This window comes from Peromyscus maniculatus, chromosome 20 (genome assembly GCF_049852395.1).
Source record: "Peromyscus maniculatus bairdii isolate BWxNUB_F1_BW_parent chromosome 20, HU_Pman_BW_mat_3.1, whole genome shotgun sequence".
In the NCBI taxonomy this organism is placed as follows: domain Eukaryota; kingdom Metazoa; phylum Chordata; class Mammalia; order Rodentia; family Cricetidae; genus Peromyscus; species Peromyscus maniculatus.
In genome coordinates this window covers 23,876,520-23,897,846 of record NC_134871.1, presented here as the reverse complement: position 1 = coordinate 23,897,846, position 21,327 = coordinate 23,876,520, and the positions used below count along the sequence as shown (strand labels likewise).

Sequence of the window (21,327 nt, the reverse complement as noted above, 5' to 3'; positions counted from 1 at the left end):
CGCCGAAAACTGGACTGTCAAATAGAACTTGTAGTCGGTGCAGGAGGTTGGGGAGTGGGAACCGCGGACACCTGCGGTTTGCGGGTTTTACGGTGGGCGGGGACACTCGCAGGTGGCTGGCGAGCCCGTGCAGGTGCCTGGGGAGGAGCGGCAAGCCCCTCCCACCCGGAAGCGCGCTCGGCGTTCTGCCCCGCCCCGCCCCGCCCACTCCGGGGGCCGGGCCCGTCACCACGATTGCGCGCAGTGCTTGGCGCGCGCGTGGGCGGGGCGGCGGCGTGCGCCGTGGTCAGCTGACTGCTCCGGCGGGCACGTGACTTGCTCTGGGCGCAGGGGTCGAGGAAGCCGAGAGGCCGGAGCTGAGGTCCGGGAGGGATGGAGCGCTGAGCGGTTAACGTCTGCCAGGCTTCCCACCCCCGCCCCCGCCGCCGCCGCCGCCGCCGCCTCCCGAGACACCTTCCCGGGTCCGTGAGTGGCAGCCCTGCCGGGAGCTGGCCCTGCAGTGGCCGCCGGGGAAGGACGGGGGCGGGCGCGGGGGCCTAGCCTGTGGCGTCGGAGCTGCAGCCCGGCCTGGGCGCCGGCTCTGCGCTCCTCTGGGCCTAGGGTTGGTGCCTCTGGAGGAAGGGGCCTTGACGGGGAACTCCGTGGCCGAAGGGAGAGGTCCGGCCCGTTCGGGTCCCTCCTGGCTTGGAGTCCCGGCGAGCCCTGCTCACTTGGAGGGGGTGGGAAGTACCGGAATGGCTCAGACGAGGGTCTGGGCTGGTGTGCGTGCAGTCTCCGCCGGGTGGTCTCGCCTGTGCCCGAGTGGAGGGAGTGACAGTCTCCAGGGCTGAAAGAGGTGCCTACCGCAGGCAGGGGGCGGTCACAGAGGACACAGGGTCACTGTAGGCAGTGGACGGGCAGCTAAAACCATTTCCCTAGGATGTGGGGAGGGTAGGCAGAATGCCCTGAGAAGGAACTTGCGGGCAGTCTCTCATAAGGCAAATTGAATCACCTATGAGGCATATGAGGGAAGCGAGTATTCTTTTCAGAGGAAAAATGTAATGTGTGTCTGTGTGTGTGGGGGGGGTGCGGGAGATGGCTGTTCAGTAGTTAGTGCTGCCCTGGGAGTGGAGTGGTGGGGTGTGAATAACCCAGCCCTAGGAGTCCTCACTGATGGTGAGAAGATAAGTCACAGGAGAAAGGATGAAGTTGTACACTAGTAAAAACAGAGAGAGGAAAGAAAACTTGAATCTGGGTCTTGGACTGGAGAGAACCGAGGAGAACTTTCTGTTCAGGAAAGCCCCAGACGAGAGGGAAGACGTGTTTCTGGGGTGCCAAAGGCCAGGTTTGAAGCAGGCTGCATTGTGGAGAATTGGGGAATAGTTTTGAGGCCGAGTGACACCTGCTGAGCTCATGAGTGCATGCCCTGACTGTACCAGATACAGTGAGGACGCCAGAGCTTAGAAAGCAGACTGGTCTCCGTTCTCGCAGAGTTTACAGACAAATATGGAGGAGGTAGGTTTTAATAATAGTCATACGAGTTGGGTGTGGTAGCCCAAACCTTTAATCCTAGCACTTGGGAGGCAGAGCCAGCCAGAGCTAAATAGTGAGACCCTGTCTCAAGACATAAAAATATTATGCAAGGGTAAAACGTGCTCTGAGGAGTACTGGAGTGGGGCAGAGGTGTTCCCCAGGAATCTTCGTGGAAGATTGAAGAAGGCTTCGCTGAGGAGAAGAGGTTGGTGTGCAAAGGGGATGAGCAGGCAGGAGGATTGAACAGAACATTCCAGGCTGGGGGAGCACCATCTGTCAAGGCCCTGGAGTGAGAGGATGAATACACCTTCCTAGAAGTTACGGGGGCCTGGGAGAGGGGAGGTGTGGTGGGGGTGGGGTGGACAGACTGGCAGACGTGCAGGCGTGTGTCGAGAGCTGGGTCAGGCTCCCCAGGGCTTTCGTGTTAGAGGCAAAGAGGACCCAGGGAAGATGCAGGCGGTGTAGAGCATCAGACCGTGGCTTCCGAAGACGTGGTTCTGTGAAGGTACAGAAGGATGTGTAAGTCAGTGAGAGGAGCTCAGGCGGGCGGTGCAGTCCACTGCAGGGCTTGGGGGTACCCCCTCTCCACACTGAGCAGTTCAGGGGGTGCTTAACCGTATCCCTCACCAGGAGGATTAAGGAATTGGGGAAGGGAAAGGAAGATGGCATCCCACCTGCCCCTTCCAGGAGGTAGTTATCACGGCGCTCTGTGTAGACCTGAAGTGTGCAGAGGAGGCTGGATCATTCTGAAGTTGGTTGGACGAGACTCTTGCCAAATTTTGTGGGCTTTTCCATTTATCCCTTTGTAATGTCATCTCTTGCCCTTTTCTGATTCACTGGGACTAGAAGCAAAGGAGCCAAGTAACTGGTCTAAGTCTAGCATGGTTTGGGGCCTCAGACGGAATTCATGCTGACTACCTAGGTAGCAACCACAGTCACATGTACAGAGAAGGGCAAGTGTTTGGAGGTGCATGATGCCTTAGATTCAGAGCTTTTGGTGAAACTGTACCTGGTTAGGACAGCTTCAAGGGGTTCTGCTGTTGCAGTCTGTGCTTTAGAAACTGCTTCTGGCCGGGTGGTGGTGGTGCACACCTTTATCCCAGCACTCGGGAGGCAGAGGCTAGCGGATCTTTGTGAGTTCAGGGCCAGCCTGGTCTACAGAGCGAGTTCCAGGAAAGGCGCAAAGCTACACAGAGAAACCCAGTCTTGAAAAACCAAAAAAAAAAAAAAAAGAGAGAAAGAAAGAAAGAAACTGCTTCTGTAAGCTGGACACAGTACAGACCTGTAATTCCAGCACTGGGAGGTGGGGCTGGAGGGCCCCTACAAGTTTGAGCCAGCCTGGCATATGTAGTGAGTTGCAGGCCAGCCAGGGCTGCATAGCAAGACCCTGTCTGGAAGAACTCAGAACTGATTTTCTGTGAGTGTGGGTAAAGGACTCCTGTGTACTGTAGCTGGAAGAGATGAGGAGCGACAGGGTGAGCCACGGTGCTCCAGGAGTGACAGGGTGAGCTGAGGTGCTCCAGCTGTCAATCACGGTTCTTTGGCAACAAGTGAGTCTCCATTGTGCTGAAGTCGGAGCCTCAGGTTTTTGTCACAGAACTACAGGATCCTTTTCCCTTTTGGTTCCTTTGAGATACTAGATCAGATCTCAAGAAATAGTACTCTGCATCCTGAATGTTGAGAGCTAAGTGGCTACTCTAATTCTGAATTTAAAACAAGGCAGGAAATAAACATTTTGTTTGTTTGTTTTGGTTTTTTTTGAGACAGTGTCTCACTATGTAACCCTGGCTGTCCTGGAACTCTTTTTTTATTATACAGTATTCTGCCTGCATGTATGCCTGTAGGCCAGAAGAGAGCACCATATTTCATTATAGATGGTTGTGAGCCACCATGTGATTGCTGGGAATTGAACTCAGGACTTCTCAAAGCCAGTGCTCTTAACCTCTGAGCTATCTCTTTAGCTCCTCTGGAACTCATCATGTAGATGAGGCTGACCTGGAACTCACAGAGATCTGCCTCTGCCTCCTGAGTGCTGGGATTAAAGAATTATCTTTTTTTGTGCACGCACATGCATACATGCTTATTTTTGTCTGTCTGTCTACCTATTTATTATTTATTTATTTATTTATTTATCTATTTATTTATTTATTTGAGACAGAATTTCTCTGTGTAGACCAGGCTGTCCTCAAACTCAGAAATATACCTGCTTCTGCTTCCTGAGTGCTGATATGCCTGTGTGTTTGTGTTTATAAAAATCTTAGCAGTTTCATTTACATTAGTTGTCATTGTCATTTTTAAACTTCAGGGTTTCAGAAATTAGATTCTGTGTTTATTGCTATAACTTGTAAAATGATGTCCAGTGGACAGGAATAAGACCAGCATGGCACACTAAACCTTTATAATGGGCCTCTGCTGTCCTCCAGCTCCTGGGTTGGTAGTTAGTCTTCTTTGAACCACAAATCCCAGGCTGGCCTAGAACCACCCATCCTTCTGTTCCATCTCCCAGATGCTAGGGCACGGTGTGCACTCCCTCTCCCCGTCCTTTGTACTTGATTCTGCTTAGGAATAGCAACAGTTTTGACTAAGTACCTTCTATATTGTCCTTGTACAGATTGTAATATGTCTGAGGGTGCATTGTTTTCACTGTCTGAATGTAGAGCTATATTTCATTTTAGCTACAAATTAATTTGCATTTATTTGATTTCCGTTTCATCAATGCTTTTTTGTTTGTTTGTCTGTTTGTTTGAGACAGGGTTTCTTTTTGTATCTTTGGCACCTCTCCTGGAACTCACTTTGTAACCCAGGATGGTCTCGAACTCACAGAGATCCGCCTGCCTCTGCCTCCTGAGTGCTGGGCTTAAAGGTGTGCTGCAGCACCACCACCACCACCACCACCACCACCACCACCACCACCACCACCACCACCTGGCTCATCAATGCTTTTAAGACAGCATTAGCATGGTGTTCTTGGAAAGAGCTTGGGCATTAAACCAAGGTGATCTGAAATTTCTTTTTGTTTTTGTTTTGAGGTAGGGTCATGTGTAGCCCAGGGCGGCCTTGAACTCCTGATCCTCCTGCCTCTGCTTCCCAAGTATCAGTGTCACAGACATGCATCACTGCACCCATCTTTCCCCTATAATCTGGGTAATGACGCGCATGTCCGATGGGATGTGTACTTGTAACAATACACTGCTGTGCAAATGTGCTGTGCCTTTCTTAGTTCAGAGGACGGAGTCGGGTAGTCAGTGGAGGGAGGTGCTTATGTTATAGCAGGATAAAAGATGGCTTGTTAGCTATGGATCTGAAGTGAGGAACAGGATTGTGCATTTGAAAATGGAATGTCGGGTGGATGCAACATTGGCATTTTGTAGAAAGAGGCTGATGCCGATTGTGATCCGCACCTTTAATCTCAACACTTGGGAGGCAGAGGCATGTGAATCTCTATGAATTCAATGTCAGCCAGGGCTACTTAGGGTGGGGAGGGAGTGAGGGAGGGCAAGGGGAGCGGCATTTCCTAAGCATTTAAAGCAGACTGAATGAATAGGAAGTTTTTTTCTATAAGTTAGCCCAATTAACTGGTATATTAACTTTTTAAAAGAAATTATTTTTTGGTTTGTGTGTGTGTTTTGTCTGCTTGTATGTTATGTGTACCTCAAGTTCCTGGTGCCTGTGGAAGACAGAAGAGGGCATTGGATTCCCTGGAACTGGAGTCGTGGAGTCTGTGAGCCACCGTGTTAAGTGCTGGGAACCGAACCTGGGTCTCTGCTAGAGCAGCCAGTGCTCCTGACTGCTGAGCTCTGTCCTCCTCACCACTTAGCGTGTGCTAGTCAGTGCTTCTGAGCTGTAATGCTCATGGCATTTTAGACATTTTAGACTGTCCTGCGTTGAGACTCACCCACCAAGTTCTGATTAGTGATCCTCACATCAGACAACTCGATATAGTCCTCTGCATGTCTCGCAGACACAGATAAGCATGAGGTGTCATCACTTACTTGGACAAATATATGATGAAGATACAGAACATAGGAGTAATGTTTCTGTAGATTCAGTTTTGTTTTAATGGCTGTTAGTATTAACTACAGAAATTTTCATGTTTCTGATTGTATGAAACCTTCAATGGGTCTCTGGCAGTCTCAGTGTAGTTACCAGCTCTGACTTTGGACAGATACCTTCATTAACTAACTGCTCTGCAAGGATCAGTGATAATAGCATCTGCTCCAAAGGAATTTAGCACCAGATTGCTTAATGTATCAAAGTGCTTTTCATTACTCATGCTTCAGTATGTGTTGTCCTTGAAGCAGTTCAAAGGCTCAGATGAGCTGGGGAAATCAGCTCACTAAACAGGGGAAGTGGCGGGGCAGAGGTTAAGACCATTGACTGCTCTTTGAGAGGTCCTGAGTTCAGTTCCCAGCAACCACATTGTGTCTCACAACCATCTATAGTGAGATCTGATTCAGTTCCCAGCAACCATATTGTGTCTCACAACCATCTGTAGTGAGATCTGATGCTCTCTGCTGGCGTGAGGGCAAACATGCAGATAGACTACTGTATACCTAATAAATAAAATAAATCTTAAAAAGGAGGGGGGGAGTGGGGTTCAAGGAATTGAACCAGAGTCTTATGCATAGTTAGGCAGGTGTGCACTCAGCAGATTAGCCCTAGCCCTGATTTTTAAGCTTTTATCTTGAGTTTCAGACTTGGAGAGATCACCTTAGAGCAGAGTACATAGTGGCTAGTCAGGATTATAAATGATCAGCCCAAGAGAAAAGTGAAGTAACACTTTGGGAGGTGGGAGTATAGATGGGTTCAGGGGTGCGTGTGGTATGCTTTGTGTGGTGGTCAGAAGACAGTTGGGGGGTCATCCTTTCCACCCACCTGGTTGACACAGGATCTCCTGTGTGTACCAGAACTGACTGCCTCTGCCTCCCATCTCCACAGAGGAGTGCTGAGGTCACAGGTGCCACTCAGGCCTCCTTTACTCCGGTTCTGGAGACAGAACTTGGGTCACCAGGCTGTACAGCTAGGGCTCTTACCACTGAGCCATCGCCTTGGCTCTGTCCTTTTGTTTTGTGAACTAGGGTTTCACACTGTAGCCCAGGCTGGCCTGGCGCTCCCTGTAAAGTCCAAGCAAGCTAGCCTCAGACTCCTCCTTCCTGTCTCTGAGGTGCTGAGATTCCAAAGGCAAGCCCCTTTCCCGAACTGGAAGAGCTCTACTTAATGACTTTCAGTAATAGACATACTGCAGATGTTGGCCAGTGTGCCAATTCAAGTATAGTAGCTTTACCAGAAATTACTAGGTACTTTCCAACATTGTATTTTGTATAATAACTTACTTTTGTTCTTTTTGAAAGAGTCTCATGTAAACTAGGCTAGCCTCACATAGAACTGTATAGTCAGTGGTGACCTTGAACTTCAGATCTGGCCTCTACCTCATCCCTCTAAAGAGACCTTTGTCCATTTGCCTACCTCCTAGAGGTCTGTGCCATCATTGGAAGTTACTGATGACTGGGACTACATTTCATTTGGTTTGCTTCCTAGAGGCAACCACAGTTCTGGGGACTTGAGATTAATAAGATCCTAAGTTGAAAATGACTAAAATAAGAGACTAGACATAAAATACGTATCTGCCTTGATACATTTATAATGTTTACTTGGGTTTAATGGACCTAGATTTAGAGTGATGGAGTGGGGTATAAATAGATTGATTTGGTGGATAGATGGACTTAGTTGAGAAAAGGGCTTGGATTTTTAGAAATTATTTATTTTTATTTTGTGTGCATTGCTGTTTTGCCTTTGTAAGGCTGTTGGTCCCCTGGAACTGTAGTTAGAGTTGTGAGCCACCATGTGGGTGCTGGGAATTGAACCCGGGTCCTCTGAAAGAGCAGTCAGTGCTCTTAATCCCTGATCTTGGATTGTTTTTGTAGGCAGAGAGGAGTTTGTGCAAAGTGGACACAGAGCAGAGAGGCAGATGGGAAAGAGGACTAAGGGCAGCTTGGGGTCAGGGGGGAAAAGGAGGACCCAGGAAGGTTTTGAAGATAGCAGGAAAACCTCATCCAAGGATGGTGGGCAGATTCCAATTTCATTCCAAGGGGGAACCAGAACCTGAAGCTCGTGGGTAATGAGTTATTCAGCCTTCTGTTACCTGGAGAGGAAACAGCGTGGGCACAAAGCCATCTGTTGTTTGTACATATGACATTCAAAATAGTTTGTATTCTGTTCTTGGGAAGTTCACACACTCACTCAAGACAGGAGCTCACTGTGTTGCCCAGGCTAGCCTGAATTCTAGATCCTCCTGCCTCAGCTTCCCTAGTGTTGGGAAATAGGCATGTACCATCACACCTGGCTAAATTGTGTGTTCTCTCTCTCTCTCTCTCTCTCTCTCTCTCTCTCTCTCTCTCTCTCTCTCCCCCCCCCCCCATATATATATATTTATTTATTTAGTATACAGTGTTCTGTCTGCATGTATGCTTACAGGCCAGAAGGGGGCAACAGATTTCATTATGGATGGTTGTGAACCACCATGTGGTTGCTGGGAATTGAACTCAGGACCTCTGGAAGAGCAGACTGTGTGTGCTCTTAACCTCTGAGCCATCTCTCAAGCACCCCCACTCTCCCACCCCTCTTTAAGACAAGATCTCACTGGGATTAAAAGTATTTGCCACCATACCTAGCAAGTTGTTCATTCTTGAGCAAAATGAAAGTTCACCTGGATTTTATTTTGTTCTATACTCTTACTTGTTTCTATTTGCTTAATAAACGTGCTAGTTACCATGAAATTCACGCAAAAAGTGGGTTGATGTGTATGTATATATGTGTTCAGACATGTACACACATGCATCATTCTAAACTCAGTCGAGTTAAAACCATTTTAGTGTATAACTCGAGTGATGCTGTGGTTCTTGAGAACTCTGCATTTAGCCACTTTTCATTTGTTTGTTTGTTCTTTTTTTTCCCCTCTCCTCCCACCCTGTTTGTTTTTCAAGACAAGGTTTCTCTGTGTAGCCCTGGCTGTCCTGGAATTCTCTCTCTGTAGACCAGGCTGGCTTTGAACTCAGTGATCTGCCTACCTCGGCCTCCCAAGTGCTGGGATTAAAGGCATGCACCACTGTGCCCAGCTATCTTTTATTGTGTAGTATTGCCACCTCTTATAACATTAAATTCACTGTCTCATCATGGGAATACTTTTTTTTTTTTTTTTTTCCAAAAATGGTTTCATTATTTAATCCTGGCTGTCCTAGAACTCACTATGTAGAGCAGGCTGGCCTTGAGCTCACAGATCCACCTGTCTCTGCTTCCTAAGTCCTGGAATTAAAGGCGTGTGCCACCAAACTTGCCTGGGAATACAGTGGTTCCGAAACCTGCTGGTAATCTAATTTGCCTGTAGACATTTTTAAAGTAAGTTTTAAATTATTTAGTTTAGTTTATTGTTCCTGTGTTTGTGAAGTGCATGCACATTTGGATGCATGTGTGCCGTGGTGTACATGTGAAGACAGAGGACAACTGCCAGAGCGAGTTCTCTCTCGCTCAGGTACTGTTATCTCACTGGCCTCCTCCTCTCCTTTCATATACAGTGATAAGCAGAACTTCCTGGAGCTGGCCTTAAGGTTTTCTCAGACATACTCCACAGTGAGATGAAGTTGCTGTGGCCAGCTTTGGTCTGGTGCTTCACATATGGTCATTTTAACAACAGCTTAATGTCCTCTTGCCTTCTCTGTTCTATCATCTCCCCACTCTCTCTGTCTCCATCTTCCTGTCTTTATCTGTGGGGTGCATGTTTGCCAGCAGGGCATTTGTGGAGGCTATTTTCTCTCCTTCCCCCTTCACATGGGTTCTGGGAATCAAAATGACGTAGTCAGGCTTGATGGCAAGTGCCTTTGCCCTGGGCCATTGCCAGACTCTCCACTGTTCTTTGTTGTGATGGTGTTTATTAGTCTCTGAACTTTTCCAACTTTTCAACTGTTGGGATAAGGGCATGGTTTTGATGTTTAAAAAGTAAAGACACCTGGTAGGCTGGGACTGTAGCTTGGTGCTAGAGTGCATGCCTGGTGTATGTGAGGCCCTAGGTGTGGTCTACAGCAGTACAAAAACTAAAATAAAAGATAAAACTGAGCCAGTGATGGGGACCAGTGAAGGGGACCAGTGATGGGGGGATAGAGGGTAGTGGGGGTGGAGGAGTGGAATATGAATAAGGTACAACAATATATATGAAAAAGTCAAAAGCCCATTATTAATAAAGAAGACAGCCAGGTGTAGGGGCACACACTTTTAATCCCAGTACTTAGGAGGCGGAAACAGGCAGATTTCTTGAGTTCAAGGCCAGTTTGGTCTACATAGAGAGTTCAGAACAACCAGAGCTACATAGAAACTCTGTCTCAAAACAGCAAAACAAAAAAAACCCCAAACAAACAAAAAGTCAAACCACATGGGTATAAACTTATGTGCTATTGCTATTATATATTTTTGTGGTACTAGGGATGAGACCTAGGGCCTCATGACCCACTGCTAGGTACTACCATTGAGCTACAGTCCCAGTCCAGTAGTTTGGATCTCAAGAGGTGTATGTGTGTCCATCTGGAAAAGGTGTTGGCACTACTGGAAGATAGTGGGTACTTTCAGAAGGGTTAATTGGGAAGTCTTTAGGTCGCCAGTGGTCTGCCTCTGAGACCTGTGGACTCTTGTCTCTCTTCTTTCTCTTCTACAATCATGTGATGTCTTACCACCTGCCTGAATGGAATGCCATCAACTGATCCTAGACTAGAACCTCTATAATAGTGAGCCAAATTGTGGGAGCCCACAAAAGCTTCCTAGTGAGATCTGAACTTGCTTGACACAGCAGGCCTGCATTAGGGGTTGGCTTGGCACAGCATGTGCATGGTCACCAGGTGTCTGGGATGGTCTGCACTCTCTGTGCTGGGGGGAGGTCTTTTGCTCCACCCGTTGGCGTTCCTTTAAAAAGCCTTTATTAGAAACAGAAGGACTGGTGGGTTTTGACCCAGGCCCTCCCGAGGCGATCCTATTTTTCTATCTGTCCCTCTCTCTATACTTCTATCTACACATTCCTCATTTTCCCTGCTCAAGAGAACCCTGGGGGAGTAGGAGGGAGCCGGCCTCCCTCACCAAATAAACATTTGTCTTTATAAATCAGTTATCTCAGATTATAGAGGCACAGAGCTAACCGTGCAAAGCTGATTGTGTTTCACATTCTACCAGTGTGCAACACTCTAGAATCCAGTCATGACTCAGTGTCGGGGTGTGTGTGTGTGTGTGTGTGTGTGTGTGTGTTGGTGTGTGTGTGTGTGTGTTTGTGTGGGGGGGGGGTGATGGGTGCACAGGAACTGGGGAGTAGCTCTGTCAGTAAAACGTGTGCTGTGCAAGCATGAGGGCTCATTAAAAAAAAAAGGCCAGGTGTTGTTGGCGCTTGTCATCCCAGTGCGAGTGAAGCCGGAACAGGCCATCCGTGGGGCGCACTGCCAGCCAGCCAGCCTGCTTGGTAAGCTGGAGGTCAGTGAGAGACCCTGTCTCGAAAAGGGGTGGTGGATTTTTCTTGAGGTACAACACCTAGGGTTACCCTCTGGCCCCTATACACCTACACACATGCACAGATAGGTGAGCAAATATTTAAAAGGACATTATAAAGAGAAGGTACACACAAGGCTGGTGACGTGGAAAGATACTGACTTTCATTAGCCCTCACAGAAATGCATTGTGGGAAGGCAGGATGCCCCTGCATCCACTGAGAGGCTGAAGATAAGGCCGAGAACATGAATGTTAGTGAGCAAGTGGGACAGCTGGAGCGTGAGTCCTTCAGTAACTGAGAACAGAAGATGTTTTCTCGCTGGAAAAAAATCGACAGCTGCCGTAAGATCAAATATTGCAGTTATCTGCTTAGAAAGTGCATTTCTGGATGGGCAGTGGTGGCACATGACTTTAATCAGCACCCAGGAGGCAGAAGCAGGCGGAACTCGATGAGTTCAAGACCAATTTGGTCTGCAGAGCAGGTTTCAGGACAGTCAGGGCTACACAGCGAAACCCTGTCTTGAAACAACCCTCTCACTCCCATCCCCGACCCCGGTTATCCCAAGAGAAGTAGAAACATGTTTTCACAAAACTCTTGGTTCATAAAATGCCTTGTCCTTGTTTTGGTCCCCCCCACCCCCAAACAGGGTTTCTCTGTGTAGTTTTGGAGCCTGTCCTGGATCTCCTCTGTAGACAAGGCTGGCCTTGAACTCACAGAGATGTGCCTGCTTCTGCCTCCTGAGTGTTGGGATTAAAGATGTGCGCCACCACCTCCCGGCAAATACCTTGTTCTTAATAGCCCTAAACCAGTAAATTCAGATGTCCATCTGTAGGTAAACAGAGAGAGAGCTTAGTGGAGTCCTGCAGCGGCCTACCAAGCAATACCAGGAGCATTCGGAGCTGGCCCGAGAAGCCAGGTCCCAAAGAGCACATTACATAGGCTTCCACCAACACGTTAATAGTGAAATTCTAAACCAGGCAAAGCTAATCGATAGGGACAGCAGAGTGGCACGTGCCAGGGCTGACAGTGGAGTAGGATTGATGGAGTCTCAGGTAGTTCTGGATGCTGAGATTATAAGCATGTGCCACTGTGCCTGACTTTGTTTCTGAGTTTTGAGGCAGGGTCTTGCTGTGTAACTCACTCAGCCTTGAACTGGTAATCCTGTTTCAGCATCTCAAGTGAGTCACCCTTCCAGAATTAAAAATACTTTTTCTTTTGTTCTTTTCTTTTCTCTTCTCTTCTCTTCTCTTCTCTTCTCTTCTCTTCTCTTCTCTTCTCTTCTCTTCTCTTCTCCTTTCCTTTCCTTTCCTTTTCCTTTCCTTTTTCCTTTTCCTTTTCCTTTTCCTTTTCCTTTTCCTTTTCCTTTTCCTTTTCCTTTTCCTTTTTCTTTTCCTTTTTCTTTTTCTTTTTCTTTTTCTTTTTCTTTTTCTTTTTGAGATGGGTTCTTATTGTAGTCCTGGCTGGCCAGGAACTCACAGAGAGCTCTCCCTGCCTCTGCGTTCTTTGTTTGGGGGGGTTAAAGGCATGAGCCACTCAGATGTTCTTAATTTTGGTTTTGGCAGTGGTTTAACAGGCCATGTGTGGCTCAGGAACTGATTACAGCCTTAAGATGAGTGCATTTCATCGTGTGTAGATTATGTTTCAAGACCAGGAAAGTGAAACAAACAACTATATATAAACAACTATAATTCGGTTTATCTGTTAGCAAATGTATCCTCAAGGTGATTCATTAAACAACATTCAAGAAGTCCAGGGCCAGGAAGATGGGAAGTGGTCGAGAGTGCTAACTACACGATTTCCATTGTCCCCAAGCCTGGCACAGCACTGCAGGCCTGTGATCACAGCTCCTGTGGTGAGGTGGAACCAGAGACCCTGCTCACCCAATAAAGCAACAGCCCAAATCAGTTCTCTGATAAAAGCTCAGTGGAGGAGAGAGGCAGGTGTCATTTATAGATGAGAAAATCGGGTCTTCTGTCGTGTTTCTGGAGTCTTCCAGACATCTGCAGGCTGAGAGCAGTATTTTAGAATGTGAGGTGGGCATCTGCTGGGTCTCGTTGTACAAAAGAGGCAGAGCTCAGGTGACGGACGATGCTCTTGTCAGGAGGGTTAGAACAGTTGCTTTCCTTACCTCCATTTGGGGGGAGAGCGAGTAGAGAAATACACCCACAAATACACTCCAGCAGATTTGCTGGTGTAAACATACAGTAAAACATCAAATTGCCCCAAACTGTGACCACCTAGGAAATTGGTGTTTTTAAAGGTGGTTCAGATTAGGCTAACATACAGGCCTGTAATCCTATCTACTCGGATGCCTAGGTAGGAGGATTCAAAGTCAAGGCCTGCCTGGGCTATATTAGAGAACCAAGGCAATTTAGTGAGGCCCTGTCTCTGGAGGGCTGGGGAAGGACTGTATTTACCTAGGGTGCCTGAGGCCCTGGGTTTAATCTCCATGCTGCTAAACCAGAGGCGTAAAGATGGCGTAGGTTCTGATAAACTGATGGTAGCACAGTCAGGATAGTCTCCTGATAGGTTTCTGGGTAAAATAGTTGGCTTTAGTGACTGTAGGAGTACAAGTGGAGGAAAGCAGGTATGGGAAATAGCCAAGGCCAGCAGCCAAGACAGCAGCAGCATGGAGGCTGACGCTATCTGGCTGCTGGTGTGTCGGTGCGGCAGGCCTGCTTGTGTAGCCAGAAAGTCCTGGTTTCTTTTTCTTTTCTTTTTTTTCTTTTTTGAGTCGAGGTCTCTCTGTGTAGCCCTGGCTGTCGTGGAACTCACTCTGTAGACCAGGCTGGCCTCGAACTCAGATCCCCTGCCTCTGCTTCCCGATTCTGGGATTAAAGGCCATGAAAGGAAAAAAGAGAAGCCAGGCTTGGTGGCATGCTCCTGTATTTGCAGCCATTTGGGAAGCCACAGTGGGAAGATTGCTTGAGCCCAAAAGTTTGAGGCCAGCTTGGGCAAAACGGTGAGACCCTAGATTAAAACAGAGGCGGGAGAGAGCGAAGGTCCCAGTATCCCCTTCAAGGCATCTCCCTAGTGCCCTGACTCCCCCACCCCACCCCACGGTCCCTCTGACTGGGGATCAAGCCTTTACCCAGGGCCTCTGGGGCCATTTTAGATCCTAACTGTTGTAAGGTTGTACTTTAGGAAATTAAATGTTACTGCTCTGTTTTAACATTATAGCTTCTCCGCTGATTTCCAAAGAGATAACAAACATGACTGAGTTCTGGCTCATATCTGCTCCTGGGGAGAAAACCTGTCAGCAAACATGGGAGAAACTCCATGCAGCAACTACCAAGAACAATAACCTTGCGGTCTCCTCCAAGTTCAACATTCCTGACTTAAAGGTGCGACTGCACTGTGCAGAAAACTGCCCTGGGGGAGCGGGGGGGGGGGGGGGGGGGGGGGGGGGGGGGGCTGTGAGCTCAGGGTGGGGGGGAGCCGGGGGAGGCTGTGAGCTCAGGGTGGGGGAGCTGGGAGGCTGTGAGTTCAGGGTGGGGGAGCTGGGGAGGCTGTGAGTTCAGGGTGGGGGAGCTGGGGAGGCAGTGAGTTCAGGGTAACCTGGGGAGGGCTCTCTTTGTTTTGGCAGAAGTGAACTTCTAGGTTCCTTGAGAAGGAAAGTCATTCCTCTCTAGCTGTTGATGTTAGAGTGGATCTTGGTCTTTGGATGTCACAAGGAAACCATAGAAGTCACAGCTTGTTCTTCTGTTTTCTAACTTACAAGGAAGCCATGTGCTGGATCACAAGTGGGGTTTTCAGAAGAGAAAGACCTTACTATGTATTTTTACATGTCACAGTAATATTTGTTATTGTTTATATTCTGTTACCACAGTACCTACTTAGACATTATTTCATCCATTAAATGTATTTAACATTTATTGAAGACCTGTAATCTAGCAGTTGTAATATGAAGCAGGCTGCTAGGATATTAACTGAACTTTTGTGAAGACAGCATTTTACTTTTATCTTCTTTTTTTTTTTTTGTCTTTTGAGACAGGGTCTCGCTGTGTAGCCCTGGCTATCTTGAAACTCACTTTGTAGCTCTGGCTGACCTAAAACTCACTGAGATCCACCTGCCTCTGCCTCCTGAGTGCTGGGACTAAAGGCGTGCGCCACCAGCCGGCTAACAGTGTTTTACTTGCAAAGCATGATCTTTGAGACACAGTTATACACACAGACTCAACACCAGGCCCTGGTGGACATCCACAGACCCACCTAGGGCCCTGTTGTAGAGCAGGACTTCACGTTACCATTGCATTGTCCCTGGCCTGTTTAAAGCAAGCACAGGCCTACTCATTAAGTGCCAAGTTTCCATTGCCTGAGTGTTGCTTTCCACTTAGAGAATTAACTCATACATACAATTGCACTTAAATGTCCAGCAAACTTTTTTTGGTTTTTGCTATATTTTATGAAATAAAAGTGGAGAATGTAAGATTTGTGGATCCTACAATAAAGATACAACATCTAGTTTTTTATGGGTTTTTGTTGGTGGTGGTTTTTTGTTTGTTTGTTTTTGTTTTGTTTTGTTTTTCGAGACAGGGTTTCTCTATAGTTTTGGTACCTGTCCTGGATCTCTCTCTGTAGACCAGGCTGGCCTTGAACTCACAGAGATCCCCCTGCCTCTGGCTCCCGAGTGCTGGGATCAAAGGCATGTGCCATTACCGCCAGGCCATCATCTAGTTTTTTTTTTTAAGGTAAAAGGGTGTCGAGCTAGGAAGGATGGTACAAGCCTGTAATCCCACCCAGCACTCAGTCAGCAGGAGTTCAAGGCCTGCCTTGGCCACATACCAAGTTTGAGACCGTTGTAGACTAGATGGGACCCTGTCTCAAAACAAAACAAAAACAGTTCCTTGTGGAAGCCCACATAGGTTTCCTAGTGAGGTCTGAGTTTGCTTTACCCAACAGAACTGCATAAGAGGATAATTGGACCATGGGCCTGGGTACCAGGTGTTTGGAAGGGTCTACACTCTGCTGTATCTAGCAAGGAGGAGGTCTTTTGCCCCTCCCCTTGGCATTGTTATAAAAAGCTCTTTTGAATAAAGTTCTGGGCCAGTGGATATTGATCCAGGCCCTCCTGAAGCTGTCCTGTGTTTCTGTCTTTCCTCTTGTCTGCTAGGCCTATCATTCTATCTGTCATTCCTTATTCCTCTCTCCTCCTCATAGGAACTCTAGAAAAGGTGAGGACTGGTCCCCCACAGCTCCTCCCCTCTTACGAGCAGGTGGGAGCCAGGGAGCCAGATGTGGTGCTGTGAGCCTGTAATCCCAGCACTGGGGATTGGCAGTCCAGGGTTCACCTCGGTCATGTAGTAAGACCTGTGTCAGAGCCCTTCAATAAAACATGAAAGTGATGACAGCTGAATTTCCCTTCTAGGTTGGCACGTTGGATGTCTTGGTTGGCCTGTCGGATGAACTGGCTAAACTGGATGCATTTGTAGAAGGGTAATGTATCTGCATGTGTGGAATTGAAGAAAGTGAGTCTGTGGTCAGTGTCAGGTTGTCTGGAGAGTGTCTCTCCAGACCCTGGGTCCTCTCTGCTAGCTGAATGACTGTAGGAAATGACTGTTTTTCTTTGTGTATCAGTGTTTTGTGTATATTTGTGTGTGTGCACATGTGTATCTGTGTGTTCATGTAGGTGCATGTGTGTGCAGGTGTACACAGTGGCCAGGATACAGGGCCTCTCATTGGAACCTGTGGGACAGCAGATTTGGGGAAGCCACTGGCCAGCAAGCCTAGGATCCTCCTGTCTGCTTCCCCTCACTGGGATTGCAAGCATGTGCCACCTTGCCCAGCTTATTCCCTCTTATTAACAAATACTATTCCCTTATGTTCATTATTATCAAATACTCCATTATATGTTTTATTAACCCATCAGCTGGTGCACATTTAGTTTATTCTCTTTTTGGCTTATGTATTTTTTGTGTGCTCTATTACTATTTCTCTTGAGTGTATGTCTCCCTGGGAATGGACTCGGTTCCTTGGTTCTTTTCTGGGGAGTTGTTTTAAAAGTGGCTGTACCAATTCATATTTGCATTGTCAGGGTTTGTGTTTTTGGTTTTTGAGACAGGGTTTCACACTGTAGCTCAGGCTGCCTTGGAACATGCTCTGTAGCCCAGGCTGGTTCAGAGCTTAGAACAGCCCTGCTTCAGTCTCCCTGGTACTGGGCATACAGGTGTGGTCAGCGCTGAAGCCATTTAATTTTGCTGCGTTTGTGCCAGGACCAACTGTTAATGGATACTTTGTTAACCCTCCTGGTGGGTACAAAGCAGTATCTCATTCTGGGATTTCTTTTTTTTTGTTGTTGTTTTTTGTTTGTTTGTTTTTAGTCTCACTTTGTAGCCCTGGGTAGCTTAGAACTTGTAGACCAGTCTGGCCTCAAACTTAATAGAGATCCTCCTGCCCTTGCCTCCCAAGTGTTGAGACCAACGGCTCGCCATGACTGGCCACATCCTGATTCTCATTCTCGTTACTCTAACTGATGATGTGTGGAGTATTCTATTTGTTTATTTATGTATATGTGTGTTGTCAGTGTGTGCATGTGTGATGTGAGTGCAGGCGCCTGAGGAGGCCAGAGACGGCTTTAGGTCCTGGGAGCTGGAGTTAGGTTGTGAGCCACCTGACTGGGGTTCTGGAAACTGAACTAGGGTTCTCTGGAGTGTGTTTTCATACCTGCTAAGTCTCTGTCTCTGCAGCCCCTTGCTTTTGTTTTGAGACAGGATTTCACTATTGAGCCCAGCCTGGCCTCCAGTTCAGCATGAGCCTCCTGCCTCAGCTTCAGAGGCTGGGGCTGGGGTTGTACACCACCATAGTCACCGTGTGGTATTGGTGCTCTGTCATACTAAAGGCAGGAAGCCTATTGTAGGAGAACAGTTGTGTAGCTCAGTGAGGAGATGCATTACTGGAGACAGCGCCACATACCTGTTGCCCAGTTCTTGAGAGGCTGAGGCGTGAAGATGCCTCTTCAGTCCAGCCTGATCTGTATAATGAGACCCTGGGTCAGAAAACCAACTTGGGGGAAAGCCTAAAATGAAGTCAAGAGCTTGCCCTTTTAGAGTGGAAAAGCAAGGAGGAAGAAAGTAGTACGTTCCTTTTAGGATTGTAATTCCATGTTCAGCAGGGGGTGGTCTTGAAGTTCTGATCCTCCTGCCTCCACCTCACAAGGGTGTGCTGTCATGACCAGTTTGCATGACTTTCTTTCTAGATTGATAAACACATTGCATTCAGTCCCTATAAAACCCTACAGTTACACAGTTGATTTTTCATAGAACCAGACCTTGGTCCACTTTATTCTTTAAATGTTTTATATAAGATAGGATTCATTATATATGAATGGAAGGTTTTTTCCTACAAATGATGATTTTTGTGTGTGTTTTTTACTTCCCAGCGTGGTCAAGAAAGTGGCTCAGTATATGGCTGATGTGCTGGAGGACAGTAAAGATAAAGTTCAGGAGAACTTGTTGGCCAGTGGAGGTGAGCTGATCCTTTGTGATTTGTAATGATTAATGTGTAATGTGAGCGGCTCAGAAACATAAGCCAAAAGGATGTAGAAACCCGTAGATGAGGATGCTACTTTACTAGAAAGCTGTGAGGTTACTACTGGTGATGTTACATCTGTCCCCTGGAACATAATTCATGTCACTCTTAGGTGATACAGAATGTAGTGTAAGGTGCAGCGTGTGGTCTCCTGTCTGGAACGACTCTTGACGTAAAGCTGAGCATCTCAGCATTATTGCAGTTAGATGCTCCTGTTTTCTACTTAATAGAACCAGGAATGGTTGATTTTATTACAGAGTAATGCCTCGTTCCCCTCAAGTTAGAATATTGCTTTTCTGAGTGCTCATAAAATAGACCACTAATGTACATGTCTGCAGCTGTAAGTTAATAATTTATATTGAGCCTGTTCTCGATATTGATGGCTTTGTACAGAATACTTCGATCTCATTATTGTTGAATTAGTTAATTATTATCATTTTGTTTATTTTTGAGGCAGTCTCTCACTATGTAGCTCTGGCTGGCCTAGAACTTGCTAAATAGACTGGGCTGGGCTTGCCTGCCTCTGCCTGGGATTAAAGGTGTGTACCACTACACCCAACAATACTACTTAAAAATAAATAAATCTGCTGTTCTGGAGCTAGACAGATGGCTCAGTGGTTAAGAGCACATACTGCTCTTGCAGAGGACATAAGTTCATTTCCTGGCACACATTGGATGGCTCACAACTCCTGTAACTTCAGGGAATCTGCTCTGCCCTCATCTGGACATACCTGCCCCCCACCTTATATCCATGATTAAAAAATAAATCTTAATTTCAGTGTTCTTCTGATCTCATTCACATTTATTTAATTGGGACCCTTCAGAAATTATATCTTTGCCTATGTTAAAAAACAAACAGCCTTGGGGCTGGAGAGATGGCTCAGAGGTTAAGAGCGCTGGTTACTCTTCCAGAGGTCCTGAGTTCAATTCCCAGCAATCACATGATAGCTCACAGCGAGATCTGGTGCCCTCTTCTGGCATGCAGACATATATGCAAGCAGAACACTGTATACATAATAAATAAATAAATCTTTTAAAATCAACAAGAACAAGAACAGTCGGGTATAGTGGCACACACCTTGAGTCCCAGCACTCAGGAGTTAGAGGCAGATGGACCTCTAAGTTTGAGGCTAGCCTGGTCTATAGAGTGAGTTCCAGGACAAAAAAATACTATAACTTTTCTTTAGTAATTAATCCATTACCTTGTTTCAGTTGACTTGGTTACTTACATAACAAGGTTCCAGTGGGACATGGCCAAATACCCAATCAAGCAATCTCTGAAAAATATTTCCGAAATAATTGCCAAGGTAAGACGAAAATTTAGGCAGGTGGGACACACTGATTTATAGAAGAATTGTTTAAATTATATATCTGTATGTATGGAGTGTGTGTGTGTGTGTGTGTGTGTGTGTGTGTGTGTGTGTGTGATAGCTATGAAATACTTTTTAGGTTTTTTTTCCCTCTGTTTTTGTTTTTGAGACAGGGTATCTCTGTAGTCCTGGCTGTCCTAGAACTCACAGACCAGCCTGGCCTCAGACTCACAGAGATCCTCCTGCCTCTGCCTCTTGAGTGCTGGAATTAAAGGTGTGTGCCACTACATCTGGCCTTGAGGCTTTTTGATTAGTAATCTTCAAATCTGGTGAGCTGGGGTCCTTTTTCTTGGTTTAAGAAGTAATATGACAATAGCAGTTAACTACAGAGACTAACAGAGCATGAAAGATTCATGTGGAAATTTGTTAAAAACAAAGTTTGGTTTTTTAAATGCCCTTTTAAAGTTGTACGTTTAATGTAACCACTACTCTGAATCAGAAACTATTTAAATTGTGTTGGTCGGGGCAAACCTAGGGAGAGCGTGTCTCTTTCTCTTCTCTTTTGAAGGGAGTAACTCAGATTGATAATGACCTGAAATCTCGAGCGTCTGCATACAACAACCTGAAAGGAAACCTTCAGAATTTGGAGCGAAAGAATGCGTAAGCTCTCAAGCCTTTGTGGGCCCCGTTGGGGTTTAGAAGGTTCTAGTCTGTGCTGTGTCTGTAACCAGTGGTTGGAGGGAGCTGGAGAGCGTGCTGGCCGCTCTTGCAGAGGACCTGACGTGGTTCCCGTGCTTGTCTGTAACTTCATTTCTGGGCATCGGATGCCCTCTCCTAACTGCAGGCTCCTACACACATGGCATACACAAAGATACTTTTTAGTGATTTTTTTAAAAATTTTCATGGAGAAAGTTCACTAATTTTACAGAATTTGAGCAATTCAAACAGATGTGAAGCTGATTCACTAAACTTTCTCATAAATTTACTTGCCACCTGGACGCTGGCTTATTTCCTTATCCACTTGATATCTCACTGAAGAAGGTGTAAAATTATTTTAAATCAAGTCAGTTATTGCTTGTCGATCACCTGCCACTTAAAAGATGTTTATGTAACACCTGTCTGTGCTGTAGCGGTGATGTCTGCTCTCTCCTCTCCAGTCTAGGTTTCACAAGCATTGCGGCCGTGGTTGGTTGACCTCCTTGTAGTGTCACTGCAAGGGGGGTGGGGTGGGGGACGGACAGACACAAGTGAAGTTTTTCATTTCAGTTTTTATTTTACATGTGTGTGAGTGTGGTGTGTGAGTGAATGGTGCACACACCTTTGCATGGAGGGCAGAGGAACTCATCAGGTCCCCTCTTCTGGCACCCTCTTCGGGCCTCGGGTCACCCTGTCCCCACGCCCCTCAGTTCTTGATTTTAGGCATGTGCGTGATTGTGCACAGCCCCTTACACGGACGGACGC

General features: G+C 46.8%; 1 protein-coding gene across 2 annotated transcripts in view; it reads left to right on the top strand.

The window, feature by feature from the left end:
• Nucleotides 1–255: 255 nt before the first annotated feature.
• Nucleotides 256–21,327, top strand: part of Atp6v1c1 (ATPase H+ transporting V1 subunit C1) — a 33,268-nt gene continuing 12,196 nt past the window's right edge. Inside the window, exons 1-6 of one of the 2 annotated variants that reach the window (XM_006982820.4) lie at nucleotides 256–461; nucleotides 14,210–14,373; nucleotides 16,398–16,465; nucleotides 18,408–18,493; nucleotides 19,769–19,863; nucleotides 20,435–20,526. In XM_006982820.4, the coding sequence (XP_006982882.1) occupies nucleotides 14,242–14,373; nucleotides 16,398–16,465; nucleotides 18,408–18,493; nucleotides 19,769–19,863; nucleotides 20,435–20,526 (473 nt within the window). In that variant the 5' untranslated portion in view covers nucleotides 256–461; nucleotides 14,210–14,241. Of the gene's footprint in view, nucleotides 1,495–14,209; nucleotides 14,374–16,397; nucleotides 16,466–18,407; nucleotides 18,494–19,768; nucleotides 19,864–20,434; nucleotides 20,527–21,327 lie in introns of both variants that reach the window. The other variant, XM_076555864.1, reaches the window with a different exon arrangement.